Here is a 13,637-nt window from a genome sequence, read left to right as displayed (position 1 = left end):
TAGCACTATGTGCCTCGTCCAGTCGTCTCCTGAACACCTCCAGGTATGGTGACTTCATCACATCCCTGGGCAGCCCATTCCAATGTCTGACAACCCTTTCAGTGAAGAAATTCTTTGCAATGTCAAACCTGAACCTCCCCTGGCACAGCTTGAGGCCATTTCCTCTTGTCCTGTTGCTATTTACTTAGAAGAGGCTGACTCCCACCTTGCTACAACCTCCTTTCAGGTAGTTGTAGAGAGCAATAACTGATATCACCTCACTGACATGGTATAATAGAGTGCTGCTTTCCAGGTAACAGATTTCAAACCAATACTCCAAATTTTAAAGTGCTCTCTCCTAAGTCCAAATCTCCTTCATTCTTCTTTTCATCCCAAATGCACCTTATTATCAGAGGCAAGATAACTCAGACCTGCTTTGCACTTTACGTTCCAGCTCAGAAATACTATTCCCAGCAGCAGCAGATCATTCCTTTCCACTCTCTCCTACTCTCCTGGGCTGCTCCCTGCTTATCTGGTCTGGTACCAACCTGTGTGCAAACACCACACCTTGAGCACAGCTGGAAGCCTTCTATGTTACTTTTACACAACCATGGGTACTGTTTTCTGTCAATGGCACACATCCTACAGTACTTTATCATTGCAAGGTTGTTATTAAACAAATTAACACCATAGTGGAGGGCCCTAAGGATAAGGAACTGTTGAGCAAAATGAACGTATTGTAATATTGTAATTCAGTGTTTACTTGAAAGTAAATTGAATTGACTATGTTTCTTCAAGAGTGCCTTTAGAGAGATACTCATTCCTTAAGTGGGAGTACAGAACTGGAGCCAGATATCAATCACAGATTGAAGCACAACAAAAAAACCCCAACCCAGTAAATAAGAAAAATGCTGTATCAAAGTCAAGCCAAAGTTCTGCAGCACTCAAAAAACCTATGTTTATTTTACTACACAGTAAAGTAATTTTACTACACAGCCTTGGATCTCATATAATTGGCCATGCTTATGGTTTTTTTTTTACCTTAATTTTTAGGAGTTCTCCTAAGGCTTGATTAGCTTCTTTAAGGGAATTATTTAGTTGCTCTTTATTTGACTTCAAATGTTCAATTTCCACTTTTTGTGAGCTGATGAAGTGCTCCAGTGAACTAATCTTCTTGTGACAGGCCTCAATTTCTACTTCATTCTAGAGAAAGAAAACATGCTTAATTACTATGGTACTAGAAAGGACATTGAGTTGTATTTTAGAGATGCACCTAAGAGTATATCACAAACTCACAGGAATTCCACTGCAAATTTAATAGGTTTTGAGGAGTTTAAAACTGAAAAAGCAATTTATCTTAAGTATACATTTTGAATACTAGAATCTTGCCTCTAAGAACTCTGCCATTAAAATGTCCTTATATTTTACTGTAACTTGCTCTTACATCTACTTTATATTAACGAGAATGAAAATTATTAAGAAATAATTATAGGAAATTATTTTCCTGCATCTTACTGGCCTCAAAGTTCATAGACATTTCTGCAGAAAAGTTGGTGACTCTTTGCATATAGCATGGCTGAGAAATGCATTTCCAACAAATTTGCTCTTCTATCCAGAAGTGGTCAAGGTTTCTTCCCATTCCTACCAAAACATTCTCAAGTTTATAGTCCCAGATAAATTTATATATAGACTAAATACTTGCTAAATTGTGATATAAATTCACCTTTCACTGCTTACTATACGGAAAAGAGTTATTTTAACACTTACTTAGTTCCAGTATAAGCATATGTAGAGTTTGGAAATATTGTTACCAAAACAATTTCTTTTTAAATAGGATCAGCAAAATTTTGTAAAATACATAGAACTGAATCAAAATCTCACAGCATCCCACTTCCCATTTTCTGATTTACCTTTCGGTTTGCTTCTGTCAGACGACCTTGATGTTCTTTCTCTGCTTGAAGTAGTCTGTCTTTGTACTCTGATATTTCTCTTTTCATTTCACTTTCTTTTTCTTGCAGTTCATTCTGGACCATCTCCAAATTCTTAGTCAGTTCATTTTTTTCTGACATAGTTAGATGCAGCTGGATCTGTAAACATAACAGCACATTCCTTGGTATTTGGAATCATCTCAATGGAGAAACGGTTGACCCATTAAACTATGTGACTTTACATCTGAAGCGTTTTTCAATTGCCAAAAACAACTTGGTAAGAAAAAAGTATTTAACAGTGGCTAAACATAATGTAATCAAAGAATGGAACATCTGAACACAAAAGGTAGAACAGGAGGCAAAGGAAAGTTTTCTTAAAAGTAATCGAGTGCAAGTTGGCCAACGCTTAAATCAAGCAGCACTGCCTAAATTAGAGCTTAACCTCTCCAACCATTGTTCCCTCTAAAAGTGACTTGAGAGATTAAGGGTCACTTTCCTCACCCTCTTTAAGAAGACGAAACTTTCTAAGCATTTTCATTTTGATCCACTTTTATAACTGTACTTTTGGGACAGCTTGCTTGTATTTCCATATTGGATTTCCAGAATTTGCAGAAATCTCTTTTCTTTTCCCACTCAAAATCCTTAACACCACAACAGAAACAAGCCTCTGGTTATAAAATTTTGTAAAATAATGTTAGTAGGTGAGAAGACCACATAAACTGATTTAAAGAAATAATATTGTTCATAAATAAGACCTACAGTTGTCTAGATGATAAAACAGACTTCAAGAATTAAATATAAATTAATTAAAAATAAAGGCTCTAAAACTGTTTCTTTCTTGACTTTATCCTGAAAGTACTTTAGCCCTACTGAAACAGTGAAAGTAGTTTCGTGAAATGTTACATTTTTTTAATCTGACATCCTCAGTCTGAGGATTGAATGGCTGTAGTAAAGATAATTTCCTGACACTGAAAAATTTCTAGATATCCACCTGTGGCCTTTACGCCAAGAAAACATGGTTTTGATAGAAGGAATTGGGGAAAAAACCTGTTAACTAACCATTCTATCTCAGAAGAGAACATTGGATTTTTTTTAATTTGGAAGCAAGAACCCCTAATACTGTACATTATCAGAGCTTCCTTGGCCAGACTCCGCACAAATACTGTACTTGAGCATCTGGCCTCGAACACAGAAATACTAAAGACAGAGTAACTTACTTTGTTCTTTTCTGAATGTTCTTGAACACATCGTATTTCTTCAGCAAGCTTATTTCTTTCTTCCTGTAATTTGGAAATCATCTGTTCAGTATTACTTAGCTTGACTTGCAGCTCAGTATGACTTTCAGTCAGTTCATTTACCTGAAATTAAATTTTCCAGAATTATTTTTAATACATGCGTCATGACCTCCAAGGAATTTACTTATATGCAACAAGCAGTTTTAAAGATGGGTTATTTTATTCCCATGGTCAGTCCAGTTCCAAGCAAGAGTCACAACAAGGTAATGTTTTCACATGGCAAATGTCCAATTGTTTTTTCGCTTTCTTTTGAGATCCCAAAATATTTATTCTTGATACAAAAACAGTCTCCCAATACCAATTTGTTTTAACTCTTTTGCTTCTACAGGAAAGAGGAAACTATCCTGCATTATTTCATTGCTTAAATTTGTACACCTACTTTCAAGCCACCTTTCCATTCATCCCATGCAAAATAATGCCATGCTTTCCAGCTCTGTTAACTTCAATGAAACCCCATGATTGTATGGAAAATGTAATTCTAAAAATAGGATGTTTATTGTAAAAGTCTGAGGCTAAAATTATTTTAGGATATAATTTATTGAGGAAATGATAAACCCAGAGGACACTTTATCCTCACTCCTAAAAGGGGAACACTACCCTAATGGAAAGGGTATTACCTTTTTACATAAAGTGTTCTTTTCACAAAGTGTAGATTCCAGTTCCTTCTCAAGGTCCTTATAAGACATTTTTAGAATGTTCAGGATATCTGGAAAAGTTTCATTATCAGAAAAATGTTGCTCCTTCAGCTTCAATTCAGCAACCAAATTCTGCAGCCCTTTTTTATCCTGGTGCCAACATTCAAGCTCATGGTGCATACGTGTCAGCTGTAAAGACAGTTCTTCTGTTTCTTTCACCTGCTTTTGAAGAGCACCATTTTCCTGTACATTTTCATTGAGCTTTTGTTTACAGTCCATCAATTCTTGAACAAGTACTTCCTTCATTTGATCCAATTTGATGTTTTCATCTTTTATTTCCTGACATTGCTGTAATAATATTGTTTTATCTTGCTCAAGACGAGCCACCTGCTTAACCAAGACTTGTTCTTTTGCTTTAGCATCTGCTTCCTCCTTGCATGAAAACTCTAATTTCTCAGTCATATCTTTGAGCTCAGATCTCAGCAATACCACAGTATTTTCAAATTCATCCTTGATTTGCATCTTTTCTTCCTCCTTTTCTTCTAACAGTTTTGCTGTAGTCAAATTCACAGACTCTAGTTCAAGGAATTTTTCTTGCATTTCTTTTAAATCTTTAGCCAGACATTGTTTCTCTGAGGTGAGGACATCAATTTTTAAGTTTGAACACTTCAGCTTTTCAGTTGTCTCTTCCATCTCTGTTGCTAATGTTTCTGCCTCTGCTTTAGCAGTCTCCACCTGAATAATTGCATCTTCTAGATTTTTCTCTGACATCTCCAATTCTCTTTCAAGCCTCTCTATTTTATCCAGAAGAGAGTCAGCTTTCCGTTCACTCTCTTTCAGCTTTTCAGTAATATGGCGTTTTTTCTTCTCATCAGATTCAATTTTTACTTTCAGCTTCTCAATTCCACATCGCAATTCATCTACTTCTTTCTGTGCTACACGGAATCCTGAAGTAAGTTCACCTTTTTCCCTTAACAAGCTTTCCAAAGATCTGGAAAGCTTTGAATTTTCTATTTCTGATGAACTTAATTTACTCTGCATCATTTCCAATTCTCTTGCCATCAGCTCTTTTTGCTTCTTCAAATCTGCTGCTTCATTTTGGAATTTTTCTAAGGCAAAAGACACAGCATCATTTTCTAAACTTTGCAGCTTCTGAAGAAGATGATATTTTTCATTTGATAATTGATTTACATCAGATTTTGCAGTCTCAAGCAGATTTGCTTGTGTCCTCACTTCACCCTCTAATCTTCTAATGAATTCAGTTGAATCTACCTTAGTTGACTCTAGCTCTTTTAATTTCTCTTGGAGCTTTTGATACTTGTGATCCAGTTCTTTTTTATTTTCAGACAAAATACTCAGTTCTTGGCCAATATGGTTTCTTTCAGCTGTGACTGAAACAAGGTGCTCTTGAAAGCTAGAAATAGTTTTCAGATTAACCTCCCTCTCCCTTTCTAATTGCTGACATTTTGCCTGAAGCATTTCGATGTCATGCTCTGTGAACAAGGCATGGCTCTCAGTATTAACTTGATCAGATTTTGGACTCCTACATTCGTTTTCAACTGCAAGAAATTGTTCATGACAATCTCTCTTTGTCATTTCTACATCATCGAGCATGTCTGCTGCATTAGACGATCTAACTTTGTAGAGCTCCACCTCAGACTTTACACTCACAGGTTCTTTTTCTAACGAGACTACTTGAAGAGATAATTGCTGCTTATTGACAGAAACTGATTTGTGTTTTTCCTTTATGTCACAGTTTTCCTCCTTAACAACTGCAGTAGCTTCCTCCAGTTCTGCAAAAGCTGAGCTATTTGAAATTAATTGTGCATTCTGAAAGTTCAGCTCTGAGTTTAATTGCTCAACTTTTATTATTAAATCAACACGTTTGTGGCTTTCCTCTGTCTCATAGATCAGCTTCAAATTTTCTGCAGTCTGTTGGTTTGCCTCTTCCTGAAGCGTTTCAGTGGTTATTTGATTTTCGTAGAAATCCCCAGCACCCAAAAAACTACTGCTGGAAAATGACAATGCATTGCCATGGACCGAAGAGCTGTTTATTTTTCCTGACATATTTATACACTCTTGTTCTCCAGAAATTTTCTCAGTATAATCTTCCATTAATCTTACTTCAGTGGTCTTGGTTACATTTTCACACACAGAGGCATCTCCTGCAGCCATTTTCTCAATGGGTATTGTTTTAAGATTATTGCTTTTCAGAGATGAGTTTTCAATAGGCACTCTCAATCGATAAGAACTGTTGTTTTCTTGTTCTGCATTCTGCAAGGATTAAGAATCAATCCATTAAAACAAAAAAGGGAGGGGAAAAAAGAATACATACAAGAAAAAAACAAGGTGACTTTAAGAAGTTTTCTTCAACTAGTAAAGCTCCTGCTCATGTGAAATAAATAGATAGCATTCTTCTCTACTTAACAATCTGTTTTCTTGTGGAAAGGATTTACACTTATTTATACACACATGCATATTTGGCTAAAAGGCTTAAAGATACTGAGGGAGAAATTTCAGCCAAATTTACAAAAAGTTTAAGTGCAAAGGTACCACATATCTCTGTATTTTGGGACAATAGGTGTCTGCATGACAGTGTGAAAAACTGCTAGTATCAATAAGGGGGGAAAATTTACTGCACACCTTCTACTGGACACCAGAGAATCTTCAAGGGACACAAGCCCAAATCCTCAAACAATACCTTTTCCAAATTACCACCGTCTGTCAGAGCTGGGCTTGTATTTGGCGCCACCTGATGCTCTCATTTGAAACAAAAATGTGTAACTTCAAAACTTGAGGACTCCAGAAAAGAACTGTGTCTAAAGGCAGCATCTCAAAGATCTAAATTGCACACTCCATCTTTAGAAACCTCCAGCTATAGAAGGTAAGGAAGAGTATTTCTTCCTTCTAGTGTCTGTGTATCAGTGTGGGTGCTCCATGTGAATTGCAAGCAACACATTAAAGATTTTCTTCTCTGCAAGGAGCAGTTGCTCAGTTTTTCACAGTTGCCCAAAATGTAGAGATTCAAGATGTTCCATTTATATTTAAGGGGAATTAGTCTAATAACACTAGATTGTTTTATCACCATTCTGAATAAATTTTGATTCTGTCACTCCTTACAAGGAGCAGCAAAATCTAGCTCACTGGTTGCATGCCACCCACAGCACTGAAAAAAAAAAAAAAAAAGACAGTGCTGACTCCCACATTTTTGTTCCCTTATGTGTTTTGAGGAAATTCAGGCTGAAATGAAATTTAACTGTTTTGCTACCAGCTCATTCTGTTCTACTGCTGACAACACTGAAAGAATTAGAGGTGTGGTTGCAGTCCTAGTCTGCTTGTTCCATGAAGGGACGTGGGAAGTGTGTGTATCTTTAAATGACCATTAAAGTCATTTAAATGACTTTAAATGAAAAGTCTAAGTGTTTAAGCACAGCACAGGTACACACAGTACAGATACACACAGTGCATGACACCTACTAACACAGCCAGATCCATACTGACATAGACTTGAAGAAAAACCAAGAGAGTAGTGCAAATTATTACACAACGTTAATAGAATAAACTTGTTGGTTTTGTTGTAATTTTTTTTACCTCATGAGCCTGTGATACATAAACAAGAACTCGAGGTATGGATTATTTTTGTACTTTCTCTAAAGAATAGTGCTGCTTCTGTGGGACAAAATTTTAAATGGGTTTAATTGCAAAATTTAAATTCAGCAGACCATAAATCAAAAGACTTACATAAAACTGATTTGCATGACAGCAAGTACTTACATTTTCAATATCTGCACACAACAGTGAATGAGAACTTAAATCAAGAACTTGTAGTTGCAGTCTTGCTGCTTCCAGCTCCAAAGACAGATTCTCAGTTTGTTTTCTTTCTGCTGCCAGTTTGCACTCCATCTCCATAGTCATATTATTCAGTTTCTGCTGCCATTCTTCCTTGTCAGATAGATTTTGTTGTTTGAGGTGATCTATCTCTTTCCTTTCAGAAAGTATGACTTCTTTCAGCTCTTGTATTTCCTCATTTTTCATGTTCTCTTGAACATGAAATTGATCTTCAAGCACCTTGATGGCCTTCTCATATGTCTGACACAGCATCTGAAGTTCTTCAATTCTATTTTCAAGGTTAGATTTTCTAGGAGTAATACTCCTGAGCTCTGTAACAGAGTCCAATTTGTGATCATTATGACAATTTTCAACCAAAGCTTTTGTTGTACCTTCTGAAATTACTTCTGCAGAACTCTCCAGCTGATTCATTTCCTCCGTCCATTTGCAGGCAGCACTGTTATGAGAATCAACCACCTTGGTGACTTCTATAAAATAGGGATTTACAGAAAGATCTGAGGAAGATGATGTGGACTTAGTTTCATCTAATTTAGACAGTGTGTCATCTCGGCTAGAGGATAGTGACACTCTCACAGAATCTATATGAGCATTGCTCAGACTTGTCGACAATGCAGAATTTTCTGCCTTCAGTATTTCAATACAAGACTGTAGCTCGCATATCTTTGAGCTCATACTGCAGTGCTGTTCATATAATTTTATATGTTCATTCTGGAAAGTTGAGAGCCTCTCTCTTATTTCAGCAAAGCCTATCTTAACTGCTTTCCTGGACAACTTTAAATCTTTGTAGTCAGGAGTACTGCATTCTTTAAGTCTGAAGGATATTTCCTTATTATCAGAATACATTCTCAGATCACTGTGATCACTTTGATCCATAAGTTCATCAGGAAGAATAGCTTTCTCTGCTTTTAAATTTTTATCCGTATTCATTATGTTCTCTTTCTCCTCTTCTACTTTATTAATACTTGTGATGCCATTGTTTTTTGTGTCTCTAAATCCAGAGGCTAAAGCAGTGGTCTCACTCTGCAACATCTCACACATTTTCTCAAGCTCACTCAGATGGTTTATTGTTTCCTGCAAAGAGGATGCCAGCAAGACTGATGAATAACTTTCATCCATTCCTCTTTTGCCAGAATTCTGGGAAACATTATTATAATTATACCTCAATGAGTTGTCATCCTCCTCTAATACAGTAAGTGAAGAATCTGAAGTTTTCAGTTCTTTAACAGACAGTAGTTCTTGCTGCAGTCTGTCTTTCTCTCTCATGCTTTTCTCAAGTTCTACTTCCATGCCTTTTAAAGCAGTCTCCAGTTGGATCACTTCTAACCTGTAGTTCTCTAGGGAGAGTTCACTGTCCTCAAAATCCATTTGAAGAAGCTCAAGTTTAACTTGGTATTTATTCAGCTCAATGTCCTTTTCTTCCATGGACTTTCTCAACCGTTCTGAACAGAGTCTCTGTTCACAACTAACCTCACACATTAGAGGTTCATGTTTTGTTTGTAGTTCCTTCCCCAATTGCTCCTTGTCTTGAAATACAAGGCCACATTTCTCTTGCATTGTATTTTGTGTTGCCCTGGCATTTAACGTTTCCTGACTTAAACAGTCAAGCTCCATAGAAGGCACATGTTGGACATTGGAAAATTCTGACTGCAGTTGCTGAAGTTCTTGAACCAAATCCTTTTTTATTTCTTCTGAGGCTATTAGTTTACGTAAGATATCTTTATTCTCACTAAGTATCTGTTTCTCTTGTTCTAGTTTTGCTTTCTTTTGCTCAAATTCAGTTGCCTCCTCTCTCAGAATGCTCATAACATTTCCATTTTCTTCTACCAATTTATACTTTGCCTGCAAAGCTTCAAGCTCTGTTTTGATTTCTTCAGTTCTTGATTCAATATGTTGCCTTTCCTCCTCGTGTTTTGTGGACATTTCAGAAATTATTTCTTCTCTTTCCTTTAAACTGTTATAAATGTTTTTATTTGTCTCCAGTAAAGTTATTTGTTCTTGCTTTAAAGCACTGTTTAAATCCCTAAGGGTTGCATTTTCTTTAGTAAGTTCGTCAATTTTTTTGCTATAGGAGCAAATCATTGAAGACAAATCCTTCTTCTCTGAATCCCATTTTCCAGACATGAGCTCCAGGTGTCTTACTGAATCCTCAAGCAGTTTATTATTGATCTTTAAATCCTGAAGCTCAGCTTGTCTGTTTTTGAATCTTTCATTCAGAGTTTGCAGTTGCATGTCCTTTTCCTTAAGAATGTCTAAAGTTTTTTCAACTGATTTCTGACGTGCTGAAATATCCGCCTGCAAGTTACTGATGTGCTGTTCAGTGTCCATCACAAAGCTTCTGTGCATCTCTTCTACTGCATGTAATCTTTGTTCTGTTTCACCCTTTATTTGCAGTAAGTCTTCATACTGCTGTTGCTGATTTGAATTCAGCTGCTTTTGAGCCACTAAGGAAATCTCAAGAGAAGAGATCTGCTCTCGTAAATTGGCCAGATCCTTAGCTTTTCCTGCTTCTAGAAGAGCTCCTGCACATCTGTGATCATCAGGGTTGGAGTTATTTGCTGCAAGTTGTGTATTGCCTGAAAGAGTCTTATCCTGACCACTTTGTAAATTAACTTGTCCATCTTCTGTCATTTCTGAAGTATCTTTTGCTTTTACAAGACAACAGATTTTTTCATATTCACCAAGCAGGTCATGATAACATTGCTCCCTTTGCAGTCCTTCACTTGTTGCTAACTGTAACTTTTCTTCTACTTCAGCAACTTGGTTGGTAAGTTGGAATATTTTACAGGACATATTTTCCATCTCTTTACAGTACTTTTTATCAGAACATTCTGCTTTCCACTCAAGTTCATTGAAAGCTTTTTTTTTTTCTTCTAATTCTGCACTTTTACATTCCAGCATATCCTTAAGTTCTTTAATCTCTGCGGTTTTCCTGTCACTTTCAGTTTGCATCATTCTGAATGTCTCACTATGCTCATGATTTTTGATTTGCTGACTTTGAAGGGAACTCTCCAAGTCATTAATTTGAGCCAGCATACCTTCCTTTTCAGACTTAAGTTTATTTATAAGATGATCGGTTTCATTTTTCCACTGAGAAAAAGCAGCAGCCTCTTTTTGCAATTCGTCACATTCTCTCTGCTTGAACCCAATGATCCTCTGCAAAGCTTCTGCTTCTTCCTCCATTTTACATATTTTACTGTCTTGTTCTTTAATATGATTATCTTTCTCCTTGAGTAGGTCCTGCATAGAATCACATTGCTTTTCCATGTCAGCTAAAGCTATTTTCAGCTTCTCCAGTGAAAGGGAGCTCTCTTGCTTTTTAAATTTCTCTTCCAGTAACTTCAGCTCTGCTTCCTGAAAAGTGTTCTTATCTGTAAATGAAAACATCATCAAATCTTTGCCAGTCAATACTGGCAATTCTGCAGATAATTTTCTAGATTAAGTATTACTACTTACTTTAACTATTTTCAATTTTCATTCTACTGCAAAGCATTACTCTCAAGTTATATCACTGGATAAAGGATATTTATATCACCTTAGGCTATCAGACACTATGTACTCAGACATTGTTTCTGTGTCTCACTTTCATCAAATTTTTATAAAAAGTAGTACTCATTTTGTAGGTGGTTTTTGGTTTGTTTGGTTGGTTTTTTTTTAACAGGGCAGATCTCACTTCAATATGTGACATTCGTGTGGGTCTGCCTTATATTCCACTTCTGCCAAATAATGTCTAATTCTACCCAGAAAGAAAAGTTGGGTCAGTCATTAAGGGGAACAGAATCAAATACAAAAGCTTCATTTTGAAATCGTACATGAAGTTTGACCAATGCACAGAAAAAAGCAGGGAATCTATCCTCTTTTAAGTAGTTCCCTGGAACTACAAGGTGTATTTCAACAACTCCTGAAAAACTGTGTTCTCAACTAAAAATAAACACTGCAAGCAAGACTGAAATATCAGTGGTTATGTAGCATTTCCCTAATTCTTTTCAACTCTGTGAAACACAAAGGAATTACAAACCAGAAATTTTCTATTTTAAATAGATTTTATGAAATTCAAGTAGCTGATAAGTTCAGTACCCTTTGATTATTTTCAAAATTTTGTATCTTCCGGAACTGTACATGTTGATAGACAATAAATTCCTTTCCATTTACAACAAACTCAATGTTCTTTAAAAACACTAATCATATCCCACAGCAGAAACTTTTCACTTAATTCACAATGTAACTTACACTATTGCAGGAAACATACAAAAAGAGTTCTGCATATTTAAAATTGTAACTCACTTTTCATCTCTTCTGCAAAATTCTGGCTTTTCTTTAGAGACTGCTTGATTGTATTTAGTTCCTCTTCAAGCTGGTGGATCTCTTGCAATTTCTTTTCAAGTTGACAGTTAAGACGATTTTTCTCCTGCTTCACTTCCTAAACCAAAACCAAATAAGACCATATTTCATCTAAATTGCCAAGGAGATCAAAGAATTCAGTTCACTTAAATAAAGATATTCCATTAAATCTTAGTAAGTCTTTGGGCAGCTATGCCTGGGTTCTTAAGCATTGCTTGGGAACTTAAGCTGAACTTATTCTTAACTAATTGACAGCACCTAAGAGATGCTGCCAGTTGACATAGTCAGCATGCCCCTTGTTGGCATAGAACTAACAGGTGACCTGCCCCAAACAGATAGGTCAGGATAGATCCTACAAAATCTGAGCTGATGAAGTTGGGCTACAGTCCTGAAGAAAACTAAGTAAACAAATCCCTGCAACAGTATCAAAATTAGCACAAAATATTTTATGTAGAAGTGCTTACACTTTCAGATGGATGCTTTGCCATTAACAGCATTTTCTTTCAAATAACTTGATTTAAAAAAAACCAGCCAAACAATAACAAAATAACAAACAATAACAAAAAACTATGTAACTAAATTGTATCTAGGAAGCCAAATAAAAGTTCTTTTAAGGAAACTCATCCTTTTTCTCTAAGTTCATGTGCTCTGGACAACAGATGGGGTATGGAACTGGCATGGCCCAATTGGAAACATATCGTCAATTATTCATCCATTTACTACTAGCAGATGGGCACCAATTCCGAAAAGCCAAGCTCAAGAAATGGAAAGGTCTGGATGAAAAAATTTAAAAGCTTGGCAGGCTTGGTTTTGCAACAACATAAATAAATCACCCTCAGAACATGATTAAAATTGTCACTGTCACTAACAGTTACCTTCCCTTCTACTCATAGCCTTCCCTACTCACAGTTTAAAAAAGAAAAACCCAGTTACATATAAATTTTAATAACCTTTTCTACCAATCCTAATTTTTCAAAGAACTACAAGCATCCAAACTCCTTGTGTTCAAAGTACCATACACAGATGTAATATGAGTGCATGAATTGAACATGCCCATTCATCAGAAAATCTAGGGTGATCTATAGAAAGAAAAAAAAAACAAGCTGAAGAAATTAAAATGGCTGAAATGCCCAATTATTTTGATTTGGTACAAACATTCCCAGTAATCATAGAATGGCTTGGATTGGAAAGGACCAGAAAGATCATCTAGTTCCAAACCCCCTGTCATGGGCAGGGACATGTTTCACTAGACTAGATAAAGAATTTTTTCCTAATATCAAGTCTAAACCTACCCTCTTTCTGTTTGAAACCATTCCCCCTTATCCTGTCACTATATGCCCTTGCAAATAGTCCCTCTTTTCTTTGTCTTGTTGTAGGCTCCCTTCAGGTACTAGAAGGCTGCAATTAAGTCATCCCACAGCTTTTTCTCCTCCAGGCAGAACAATCCCAGTTCTCCCAGTCTTTCCTCATAGTAGAGGTACACCATCCCTCTAATCAACTTGGTGGCCCTCCTCTGGATTCACTCCAACAAGTCAACGTCCTTCCTGTGCAGGGGACCCCAGAGCTGACATAGCATTCTAGATGGGGTCTCACCAATAAATAGCACTCAACAT

At 36.4% G+C, this 13,637-nt stretch overlaps 1 protein-coding gene across 1 annotated transcript in view; it reads right to left on the bottom strand.

The window, feature by feature from the left end:
• Window positions 1-13,637, bottom strand: part of CENPF (centromere protein F) — a 38,961-nt gene that overhangs the window by 5,651 nt on the left and 19,673 nt on the right. Inside the window, exons 11-16 of the mRNA XM_051783915.1 lie at window positions 11,968-12,103; window positions 7,612-11,054; window positions 3,820-6,111; window positions 3,125-3,265; window positions 1,890-2,066; window positions 1,021-1,182 (exon numbers count right to left, since the gene is read on the bottom strand). Coding sequence (XP_051639875.1) covers window positions 1,021-1,182; window positions 1,890-2,066; window positions 3,125-3,265; window positions 3,820-6,111; window positions 7,612-11,054; window positions 11,968-12,103 — 6,351 coding nt within the window. The remainder of the gene's footprint in view (window positions 1-1,020; window positions 1,183-1,889; window positions 2,067-3,124; window positions 3,266-3,819; window positions 6,112-7,611; window positions 11,055-11,967; window positions 12,104-13,637) is intronic.

The sequence above is a fragment of the Manacus candei genome, unplaced genomic scaffold (assembly GCF_025592945.1).
Source record: "Manacus candei isolate 608988 ecotype Guabito, Panama unplaced genomic scaffold, ASM2559294v1 h1tg000017l, whole genome shotgun sequence".
Lineage (NCBI taxonomy): Eukaryota > Metazoa > Chordata > Aves > Passeriformes > Pipridae > Manacus > Manacus candei.
Note: the sequence above shows the minus strand (reverse complement) of the source record. Positions and strands in the feature narration are given on the sequence as shown.